This window comes from Falco punctatus (genome assembly GCF_963210335.1).
Source record: "Falco punctatus genome assembly, chromosome: 2".
NCBI lineage: Eukaryota > Metazoa > Chordata > Aves > Falconiformes > Falconidae > Falco > Falco punctatus.
Window position 1 is genome coordinate 85,880,792 of NC_137581.1, and position 12,464 is coordinate 85,893,255.

Here is a 12,464-nt window from a genome sequence, read left to right on the forward strand (position 1 = left end):
GAAGGAACAGCAACATCAAAACAGAGGAAGAATGAAGATGTGATAACTGCTCACAAACCAGTTGGTTTGTTGTCTGCCCCTCACCACTGCCATTCTCCTGCCAGTCACTCTTGCTCAGAGGCTTGGGGCAAATGATGACTTAATGGTGAACAGGAGGAGGAGAAGCAGAAAGCGGACAATTAATTCTGGCTGCCAAAATCCTCTGGTAAATGATTTGGTAGGGATTTTTGCGTCCATCTTAAAGGTCAAAACAGTTGACATGCTACAATTATACTTCTAGTGCAAGGCAGGGAAATAACTGTTGCTGTAATCAGACTTTTTCCTCCTCTTTTTGGAAAATTACTATTTCTGGTCACTTGGCTTATTTTGTTCTGTTTCTAACCTACTTGAAATTTCAGGCAATGATTTAGGCAATTCATGTGATGCTTATGTTCTCTTACTGAACCAGTACCTATGCTTTGTTCATATTGTTGTAATGCCAGGCCACAATGCAATGATAGATAATAGGTAGATCATTAAGTGAGGCTGTACATGGTACCTAATATCATTTTACTTGCTTTGCACTTGAAGCCCTCTCTATGTAAACAGTTGCAAGCATAAACCGACTCATCCTCTTGTCTATCACAGTAATTCTCTGCAATTGGGAAGCCACTTTTGCAGGCTGGATATTGCCCAGGATAATTTATTCCTCTACGGCTTGCTGCAGTTGTAGTCAAGTCAGTGTATGTTGACCACTAGTTGGAATCTTTCTGGTATTATTTTTTCTACAAGCAGGCACAATTTTATCTGCTACATGACTGATTTTGCAGTTTCCATAGAGTAAAAAAAAAGTATTCAGAAACATTTTTAATGCCCGTCAAGAATATTTTTTTTAAAAAAAATAGTGAGGTAGAATAAGTACTCATAGATTTTTTTTCATTGAAAAAATGTATATACTATGTTAATTTGCTTTAAAAAGAAGTGTAAAATACATGGATGAAAACTCCGACAGTGAGGGTTATAGAAATAGTTTGTCAAATGCCTGAAGTGGGTGATACCTGCGGTACTTTGTCTTAAAGGGAGGCTATAAATGACCAGCACTGGTGAGTCAATATATGTATACTTTGTTGAATATTTCCAGTCTGCTGCTTTTATGTAATGGGGTTTTGTGGTTAGTTGTTTGTTGTTTTTATTTCTTTTCATAGCCAAAGGCACGGACAAATGACAACCTAGTAATTTCAAAAGAATATATAACAGCTTAAATAGCAAAATTGAAAGGAAAACAGGATGCTGAGGCACATGTACTTATTCCAGTGCTGCTGAGTTAAAGATTAGGGGTTGTACTTTCAAGATACAGATTCCACAGGAAAGCAAAACAAAGTTTTCTAGTTTTTGAAGCACAGGAAGTGTATAGGAAATAACTTGGGTTATGCAAGGCTATGGATATTTCTCTAAGAATCAAGAAAAGCTGTGAAATCATAAAAATGTAATAACTGATTTTTATTTAAGAAAAATGAATTTATTTAAATATGGCAGAAAATGAACTGTGTTCATCTTGAGTTGTAATAAAATTATTTAGCTAAAAAAGCTGGCCTGATATTTAGGTAATTCCATCAGTATTAGTGATGTCCTTGAAAACTTAAGAATAAGCTATGTATGAAGAAACTAGGTCATGTTGTTATTTTTAATATTACTGGGACCTATTATGTGAGTAGTTTGATTTGTGATAGCTGGAAAGAGATTGAAGATGGAGGATACAATTTTTCTTATCATTGACATTGTTTGCTCAGTTATAACTTTGCAGAGCTAGTTAAAATATCACAAAGCTGTAAATACCAGAAAGTGCAAATTAAACATGCCATCAAATAAGGCCATGGTTCGAACTTGCCACAGTTATGTGTAAAGGTAAATGGAAAAGTTGTTTGACAGAGGCTTGTCTTTACAAAATCAGGTGTGCTACAAAATCAGTGAGTAGTTTTTTTGACTTATAGTTAAATTTTATGAATTTAACCTGAAACATTATACTTAGTATGCAGTATCAGTGGGGATGATTGGGGGGGGGGGGGGAGTCTCTTTTCTCCCTGCAGTATTTCCAAATTAGTTCTAAAGCTAAATTGACTTCATAAACCAATAAGAAGTAACTGTGTAATTTAGGTTAGAAACACCAAATAGACCTCTGGTCATGCCTTTTACAGGTTAGTACTGAAATGAGTTTAATGACAATTTAGTGTCGCATTAGAAAGGGATGTGAGATGTACATTTAAAGGAGTATGGCCCATTTTAGCAATTACATATCACTGGAACTAAAGGGAAATACATGCACTTTTTTATTATTATTAATAATCCTGTGGTAAATATCTTTATAAAACTACCAGGAGTTAGTTTGCTTTCAAAGTGTCAGCATTTGAGGACAATACTGCATACCTAAATAATTTTTAATAAGGTGACTGAATTGCCAAGGTCAACTCTCATCTGAACCAATAATATATCACTTTTCAATGCTTCTAAGACCCAGAGAGTGCTTTTGTTGTAGGTTGACCCTGGCTAGACACCAGCTGCCTACCAAAGCCACCCTATCACTCCTCTCCTCAGTTGGACAAGGGAGACAAAATATAATGAAAGGTTTGTGGGTCGAGCTAAGGACAGGGAGATCTCTCAGCAATTACCGTCATGGGTAAAACCAGACTCAACTTCAGGAAAAATTAATTTAATTTATTGCCAATGAAATCAGAGTAGGATAATGAAAGATAAACCTAAATCTTAAAAAACATCTTCCTCCTGCCTCTCCCATCTTCTCAGGCTTAACTTTACTCTCAATTTTCTTTATTTCCTCCTGCTGTGCAGCACAGGGGGACAGGGAATGAGGGCTGTGGTCAGTTCATCACACGTTGTGTTGTCTCTGCTGCTCCTTCCTCCTCAGGGGTAGGGCTCCTCATACTCTTCCCCTGCTCCAGCATGGGTCCCCTCCCATGGGAGACAGTCCTTCATGAACTTCTCCGATGTGAGTCCTTCCCACAGGCTGCAGTTCTTCATGAATTCCTCCAGATCCACAAGGTCGCAGTCTCTTTCAGGCATCCACCTGTTCCAGCATGGGATCTTCCATGATCTGCCCCGCCACTAACCTCCATGGGCTGCAGGGGGACAGCCTGCCTCACCGTGGTCTTTACCACAGGCTGCAGGGGAACCTCTGCTCTGGCACCTGGAGCACCTCCTGCCCCTCCTTCTGCACTGACCTGGGCGTCTGCAGAGCTGTTGCTCTCACATATTCTCACTCCTCTCTCCAGATGCAATTGCTGTTTTCTTTTTCCCCTTCTTAAATGCTTTATCACAAGATGCTACCACTGTCACTGATGGGCTCAGCCTTGGCCAGTGGTGGGTCCATGTTGGAGCCAGCTGGCATTGGCTCCACTAGACACTGGGGAAGCTTCCAGCAGCTTCTCACAGAAACCACCTCTGTAGCCCCCCCTGCTACCAAAACCTCACCATGCAAACCCAATACAGCTCTCTAACTTTCTGTCCAGGCAAACACGCTGATTCCAGAATGACTTTGGGCAGGAGTAGGAGGCAGCTTTTAGAACCATAGTTACTCAGCAGTTGCATTCAAAAGGTCTTCTAGAGCCAATAACAAATTATTCTAAGCTCCAAGCTGTATCATATTGAGAAGCAAGAAAATTGAGGCAAACGTGATTAATGTGCTCAAAACAGGTTCGTTGCAGTAGATGTATGTGATGGAAATTTTCCATTTGCAGCCCTTGACTTCCTCTTTCCTTGGTTACACACGTGGGCTTAAAGACATGAGAAATTTGCATTGCAGGAAGGACAAATTCAGGTTAATTTATTACAATAATAAGGGACCCAGGAAAAACTTATGCTTGATCTTCTCAAAAACCAAATTGTCACCTTGGTGAAATTCATAGTACCAAGTCCTACTGGGTGCTACTTGCCTCTCAAGAGCTAATTATAAAGGAAAAATCATTAAGTATTAGTAAGAAGAACTGGAGAGATGCATTTGGAGTTGCAGTTGATCGCAGCACAGGCAGCAGTGACAAGAATCTGGAATTACTGTAGTGATCTGAAGTGTGAAGTTACCAGGCTGTTGAAGTACAGTAGACTACTGCTTTCTGAGGACAGCAGGCTAGACTGAAGAATTTGTATAGGCAAAAGAAAGAAATTTCAGTTTTTATGCCTTGTTTTATGAAGACAGTCTAGAATGTATTAAAAGTTTCAAACAAATATGAGACTTTTTCTGATTAGAAGCTTTTAGCAGAATATGAGAAGTTGTATATCTCCATTTTATTTGTTAAAACATACAGTTGTGGAGTTGCATTGTACCCACATTTCTTTGTGTACAGTAACAGTCATGGACGGTCAGCAGTGCAGCCAGGGCAGCACTGGACCTTTTGTTTTTCTAATTAAACAACATCAAAATATATTAAAAAATAATATATACAAAGTAGTTGATGTAGAAACCAAGTACAAACTGTCAAACCGCACCTAGTTCTGCTTTATAGGTAGAACCTACCTAGAGCCTACTGTCAACTCAGAATGCTGCTCTTTTCATAGTAGCACTTGATAGTAATAGTCAAGACATAATAATTCCTGTAATTTGTGCTGAGAAAAAAATGCTTTGCTTTAAATTATTCAATTTTTACTGGTTTTTTTCCACATCTTCCATCTCCATCAGCTGCCCTGAAATTCCATAATTCATAATAACACAATAACAAACAAAATGCGCACAAAATAATGAAGATTGCATAGCTGCTTATAACAAAACAGCTAGGAAACAACATATACTTTTTGTTGATTATTTTAATCCTAACAAAGTGCCAGTAATGTGTCTCCAGATTAAATCAATGTGGTTTAACTGCCTGGAAAACTAATTTCTTCCTTATTCCTAATAGAATCTTGAACAGAGGTACATACCCATAATGGATAAATTCATTCTGGTAACCAAATGCTAGAAAATTGTTTTGGGGATAGTTTTCCACCGAATGTTTTCACAGTTCTCTGATTTATGTTTTGCATCTGGGTAGACACTCTTATGTCAACTTTATGCTTTTATACAATTTAAGGGAGAAGAAAAAATATGTAAATGACTAAAGAATAGCACATTAATGTCAAATTCAAGACTAACAATTTCTGAAAGTGGTACATAGTACCTTTACATGCTTTTAGGATCTGTAGCTTAACCTAAATGAAGGAAAAGCAATACAATATTTTTTCCATAAAACATTTTGTGCTAGCTAGTGTCTCTGACAGAAATTAGCTTGCTTGTGGTATTTCTTCATGTTGCTACAGGGCTTTTACATAATAATACATTATTGTTAAGCACATTTGTCTACCACAATGAAAAGAGGAAAGTGCTGGTAAGATTGCTCAAGGAATAGTTTCTGATTAAGTTTAATGGTAAAATGCTGTTTCATTCAATGACAAGAGGAAATGAGACTGCAGAAAGAGTCGCGTGATATATGTATACGTTAACTAAGAAATAACAAAGTTCAAGAAATTATGCCATTCTGGTACCCGCTTAGGTAAGCAGGTAAGGACTCTGATGAATGTTTCAATTGCGTAACACAGGAAAAACAATCAAACTGGTTTACTTCAAATCCTCATCCACTCAAATATTTTTCTTTTTTACTATTTTAATTATCAACAGGAATCTATCAGAACCAAAAACTTATATTTTTGTCATATTGCCACATCAGTTGTCATGAGCATTGTGAAAAGTATCAGGAAAAAAAGGTGGCAGCTAGGGACGTCATAGTGTAATGTATTTGAAATTGGTTGATGATTTGTTTAATTATATAAATTACTTCTCTTTCTTTAAAAAAAAAAATTAATCATAGTTTTTCATGGAACAATAATAAAGTGTAACTAACTCTTCGTGATATTAATGATGGTTAAGCAAATGTTTAGTATTATTATCACAACATAGATATTGAATTGTTAATTAGTGTCCATTTAAAAAAAAACAACACAAAAAGTACTCACATTTCAAATAAAAAAATCATATAAGACCAAAGTACTATAACTTTATGTAATTACATATTATTTATACAGTAGATAAAATTGGATTTGACAATATAGGGGTTTTGTCAGTTTTGTTTCTTGTTGACAAAATAAGGTTACTGGCAGCTCTCAGAATGAAGAAGGCACAGTCAGGGCTTTAAAAAGGGAATCAAATGTTAGTGAGTCCCCATTTTGGTGAGCATAAGGTTCACATTAATTTTGTTTGTTAGTTTAAATACTGCAATTGTGTCAACAGGGGTATGTTTCTGCTTTTCAAATGCATGTGTTACAAAGTGATTCACAAAGAGTCAGTCTTCTCTACAGAAAGTACAGGCATCTTTGGGTCACCAAAACTGTTATCTACTGTCTCTCATGTTCATGTGCACAGTCACATAGAAATTTGTGCAGTGTAACTCTTAGATGTTGTTAAAATGAGTATCACTTTGTGCCCTGTTAACAACCTGACTTCAAGGCATACACTGATCATCCATATTCAGAAGAAACTTCCTTTGGCTGCTTGAGTGGTGCAGCATTGTAAAATTTAATGTATTACAGAAAAAAGATTAAAAGAAAAATAGTGGTATGACAGTGAAAGAAAACTTAAATGGGCAGAAGTCTATAAGCACAAGGATGGCAACCCCCAGAACACAAAATACTTCTCTTTGTAGTGATGTGAAGCAAGCTTACGAATAGAAGTAGCTCTAGGATCTCCATTATTGCAGTTTTTTTATTGATCTTTGGTTGTAGCTAGGGGAAAGCAAGCCACAGGATTGACTGGGAGAGGGTAAAAAAGACAAAAATAGAACAAGAAATAAAATGGCAATGAATAGCAAAACCACTGAATAATTCAACTGAAAATAATAAAAGGAAAAGCAGCATGGGAAGGAAATTAAAAACAAGAGGAGAGGAAAGACAAATGTTTTTTTTAGTGTTAGATATTCTTGTTCTCTCTCCCTTTTAGGGGATTCACACCTCATATTCAGAGCATGAACTGAAAGCCATTGCCAAGATGGTACTAGGAATGCTTGTAGATTCAGGGTCTCTCAGACCTTTAATTTTCTTAGGTAAGGCAACATATGATGTAGTTGGGAAGTATTTTCTAAAAAATAAGTGTTACCAACAACTTTGTCACAGGCAGATGTGGTTTATTAATATTCACTAAACTGCATGAGTATCTCAAGAACAGCTTGACAAGTCACACAGTAGGTAATATGGATGCAAAATATGAACTGAATGTTTGGAGGTACAACTGAAATAGTGTTCTACAGACATTTGGGGAGATCTGAAGCAATGCTGAAAGTATCATATTAAGAAATTCCTTTGGGAATTTCTTTTTCCATTTTTTCCCTCTTTTCCCATTTCCTTTTTTTTTGTGTTTGATTAAAAAGAAATCATTAAGCAGCTGCTCTTTTGTTGTCACTAAGCAGTTGCTTCTAGAGCCAAAAAGTACAAGTAAGAGAACAAAAATGAAAACAAATAATGAACTAGGCAAAAGTTTTCATGCTGATTATGGACAGCGTCCCCTGCTAGTGCAGAAACAGCTCTATTGACTTTGGTGAGAATTCTCCCCTGTGTTTACCCTGTATTTCTTTCTTGCATCTGTTCCACTTGGAAGTTTTCTGAAAGAGTGTGCATTAATATTTCATTTTAGGTAAATCTTGGGGAAAGAAAAAGAAACTAATAAAGCAAAGAAACATTGTATGATTGTCTTGGCAGTTTTAAGTTATTATACCAAATTTGTTGAGGCCATTATCAAAGTGTAAAACCATCTGTATGAGAAGTAGAAATCATTTAATATACTGTTTCTTCAGTTTTTAGTCTGAGATAATGTTTAAACCTTACTTTAATGAAATGTTATTCCCTGCTTACTTATGCCTGGGAATCACAAGAAAGAAAAAATAAAGTAATAGGTATTTATATGATCATCTGCTTTTCTTAGTAGCTAAAAATGCAACATGTTGAAAAAACAGAGTATATAGAAATATCTGCAATCCACTCAAAACTGTGATTAGCTCTGTGTGTATAAATATGATGAGGTCTTTTCTGAGTAATTTTATTTTTCACATTATACAAACACCTCATTTTTAATTAAGTTGGTTTGCTCACTCTGTTCATAAAGTGATTAGAAACTGTATAATTGCACATACAAGTATCTCAGATGGCTGCCTAAATAAGCTGGGAACCCAAAGGGCAACATGCCCTTTCGCTTTGCCATTTCTGTATGAAAGGGTGAAATGTCAAGTGAAACTACGAGAAGCAGATTCAATGTCAATATTCCTTCTGTAGCACCATAAACTGTAAGGCCATGACAGGCAACCCCTTGCAGGCTCCAAGCGCCTTGCCTTCACACACGTGTGTGGCAAGGGTAGAGGGGGAAGGAATAGGGACCTATCACTGTTGACAGGTGTTAGATACAGAATGAAAAGCATCTTTGTGGTCCAGGGCATTGGGATGTGTGTGTAGAATCATGACTTTTCAGCAAAACAGTTAAAACCACTTGTGTCCACTTTATACAAAAATAGTTTTTAAAAACCTAAATGTCTTCATGGGTTGCTGTGCTTTGCGTGCTACCCAGTGTCAAGAAAAATCTGCTTTTTCTTAGGCTGTAGACAAATTTCATCAGCACATGTGTTTCCATTTAATCATGTGAAAAATGTTAAATGCATAGAGTACTTGGAAAAAACTGGACTCCTGTCCAGAACTGTGGGTAAATGCTGCAGCGGCAGGCGGACGTTGACCTCTGTGCCCCGAGTTATGTTGGTGTTGGTGTTCAAGCTATCTGTGTAAAATTTTTGCAAAACCCTCATTAGGGTATGCAACTGACTTTCGGCAGTTAATGAATTAGTAGCTGGCCACTGGGGCGTGTTTGTGTTAAAACAGAGTAACTCCCAAGTGTGGTTCAACTTGTGAACTTTCAATCATAACCTCATGCCTGAAGATATAACAGGCAAGATATAATAAATAAATAATAATAAAAAAAGTTAGTAGGAGTTATGTTCATCTTTTACATTCCTGGAAAGCTGTACCCTGCTGATTTTAACCAGTTCATGGACACATTTAATTAAATGTTAATATGTAGATATACTAACTAACTAACTATATATATAAAATATATATATGTTTTATATATATATATATACACACACATACATACACACACACACACATATATATATAAAACCTAAATATACTATATTGTTTGTTTAGATAAAGAAAACAAGCATAGTGCGATACAGTAAAATACTTGGTTTGTTCCAGAAAAACTAGATTTAGCATTTTACTTGAAAGCTCTTGTATGTAGATAGGATTCAAACACACTGCCTGAGAACGTGAAACCCAAGTATGAATCCCACAGTGTAGACTGCTGAAGTTATTTCAGTTTCTGCTTCTTTTTAGCAGTAAAGTGTTGAAAATTGTTTTACTCTTTTCTGCTCGTACTCTTTGAGGAATTCAATGAAATGCTTTAATGATTATTAAAAATATGAAAGGATTTATTTCTTTATGTATAAATATGAACTTTCTTAAACAGGCATACAATGTTAAAATCTAAGCTACAGTTTCAGAACTGTTGCTCTTAAGCATGAGGTAAGGTAGCTTCATGGTAGGTTTTTTAATTATAAAATGTGGAGAAAATGTATCCCAATGCATTTAGTAGAACTTAAAAAATGGTCCATCTTGGTTACCTTTTGGTAGTTTTTCATTTTGTTTTGTAAGTAGAAAAAATGAAAGTAACACTTTTCCTCAGAAATGTAGCTCCCGCCAACCCTGAAAAAAACCAAACCAAACAAACAAAACCCAACCAACCAACCAAACAAAAAAACCCCCAAAACCCCTAAAAAACCCGCCCCCCCAAAAAAAACCACAAACAAACAAACAAAAAAAACCCACGAGGAAATAGATTATCAGGCTTCTTGCAACTGGAGACAAATGTGTTCTTTAATGGATTTAGGAGTACTTCAAACAGTTTTTGCTTTTTCAACATCACTTGTGTTCATAGGTAATAGGAATTCCAAACACTGTGCAATTTAAATTTTACAGTGCTTTGTAGGCTATTAAGTAAACATGGTGTATACCTTTGGGGGTGTTGAAGTAAAATTGTTTGCAAGTTTTACTTATTAATTGATCTGCAGAATATTGCTGTAATGATCTCTAGTAGACAAGAATACATGAGGGAAAAAAAGGCTGTAGAGATGCACTGAAAGGCACTTGTTACAAAAAGATGAGATGTCTTTCTCTCTACTCACCTTTGGATTTTTCATTTGGAATTCAGAGGAGAGCAAAAACTTTCATCTCTTTCCATCTGGCTAGTATGTGATGAAGCATTTTGTTTCATGCTTGACATTTTTATGAACATGCGTATGCATTGGATATTTTGCAGGAGCTTCAAGATGGCATTGGGCCACAGCAAAGTGTTGTCAAAACACTGAATGTAACTGGTGAAGAGATTATTGAGCAGTCATCAGCGGCAGATGCTAAGGTGCTGAAGGAACAACTGGAAAGTTTGAATACCCGGTGGCAGGAGATCTGCAGACAGCTGGTAGAGAAAAAGAAGAGGTAGGTTAAAAGAGAGCAAAAATATTGTGAAATTATTTTTAGTTATTTTAGATTTTCTTCTGGCTTAAACACTCCAAGGAACTTTTAACTTCTGGAGTTTTTATATTCATAATGAATTATCATTAATTAAGTTTCACATCCGCTATCATTTGTTTAATTCTTCTTCTCTACCTTCTCCTGTCAATGACCACCACTCCCTTCTGTACTCCACATTTTTATAAATCCACTCTTAATATTAAAAACATCAAACAAGCATGTGTTGTTGTTTGATTATAAGTAGAAAAGATTGGAGCTTCATTTACAGAATTTATAGTTGATTCACCATCTTTCTATTTGATAGTATGGCATTAAAGTACATCTCTGTAGTACTAATAATATCTTAGCTAATTAATACAGTTAATCCTACCCTAATTGACTTCTCATCATAAATGTCATTAACATCTGCATTTCATAAGTTGGATAAAAAGAATGGATTCGTAATTTAATGTTATTTATAATCACTTTCTGATCAATTTGTTTTTCTCATGCAGCCACAGGAAGCTAGAGCTGTTTGAGTTACAGAAAACACAAAAATGGTTTAACTCCTTTAAGAAGTGAATTTCCAATTAAAAATAAAAAAGTTTTTCTTTGTTGTTGTTGCTGTTTATACTAGGTTTTTTAAAAGCATATGTTCTTAATCTAGGTACTAGGCCTAAATTAATGACATTCTGCTTTAAAACAGTAGAGGTTTTTTCATGCATTTTTTTGAAACTCAGAATATTCCTTGTAGAGGTACCTCAGTGACTGCTGGAGATGTACTAGATGAACTAGTAGTGTGCAACAGTTTTGTTACTTCTGAATGTGTGATGTACCATTTGTTTGGTTTAGAGCTGTGGGGGGCAACACTGGGGAAATGTTTGCTGGAGTGGTAAAGGAGTGTCCTGAAAGATTGTTACCGAGTTTAATCATGACTAAAGTTTCCTTTGGAACACATTAAAAGAAGGAGACACAACAAGTAAGCTACAGTTTCAAGAAGTTTCAGCAGTGCTTTAAATATTTCTTTCTGCTGCATTTCCTGGTGTTGATGGTAATGCTCTTTGTTACACAAGGGAGTCCTTGGCCTGCCTTTATCACCCTAAAAGCTGTTCTTTTGTACAATGGAGACCCATCTGTGTTTCCAAGCCTTTACTTGCTATGTGAGTGATAGCACCTATAAAACAATAACACATCATTTTAATAGCCCTGTAAGCTCCCTCGGCAACACAGAAGAAAGAGATTGGTGATTGAGCTTTGCTGAGAGTATGAAACAGGTTCCAGTTCTGGTAAAGATCGGTATTATGCTTCATTTATCAATAGAAATGTCTATCTGAATGTTGTTTTGGCTCAAGGTGGTGTTAACAGTGTATGGAGTGTCTTGGCACATTCTGTATTTTAAGGAAGCCTAGGATCTCTTTAATGGGAATAATAAGGTAATGTTTCCTAGATGAAGGTTCTTATATAAACACACGCACATGCATTCCTTCTTTTGGTCTGTTTGGTTTGTTGATGGGTTGGCTTGTTTTCATCTGGAATGACAGCTTGTGTAATTTTGAGGACAATGACTGCCGAGACCTCAGTTAGTGAACTCTGCATGAATGCATGCATTGCTCTAGAAAGAATACAGATAGCGTTGTGTTAAACTGATATAAATGCTTTTTTATATACCATAGTGAGACCTGTGTGCATCAGGACAGATGAGTTTGCACTTCTATGCATCGCCTGGTCTTCCTGGCTGCATCAGTCAGGGAACGCTTTTGCTCCCAGATCTTGGATACAGATCCTACCCTCAGTCTAGCTATATTGCCTCCCAGTACATGCTTTTTCTTCTTTCCTTCATCTTTTCACTCTCTCAGACCCGATTTTCAAAGGAAAGAAGCCTAGTTGACAGAAGTAATTTGGTGTGT

At 36.3% G+C, this 12,464-nt stretch overlaps 1 protein-coding gene across 13 annotated transcripts in view; it reads left to right on the plus strand.

Moving 5' to 3' along the window:
- The window catches only part of DMD (dystrophin), a 1,276,803-nt gene that overhangs the window by 841,157 nt on the left and 423,182 nt on the right, over window positions 1-12,464 (plus strand). For all 13 annotated transcript variants that reach the window (XM_080377714.1, XM_080377711.1, XM_080377709.1 and 10 more), the window contains one exon: window positions 10,367-10,542. In XM_080377714.1, coding sequence (XP_080233840.1) covers window positions 10,367-10,542 — 176 coding nt within the window. The remainder of the gene's footprint in view (window positions 1-10,366; window positions 10,543-12,464) is intronic.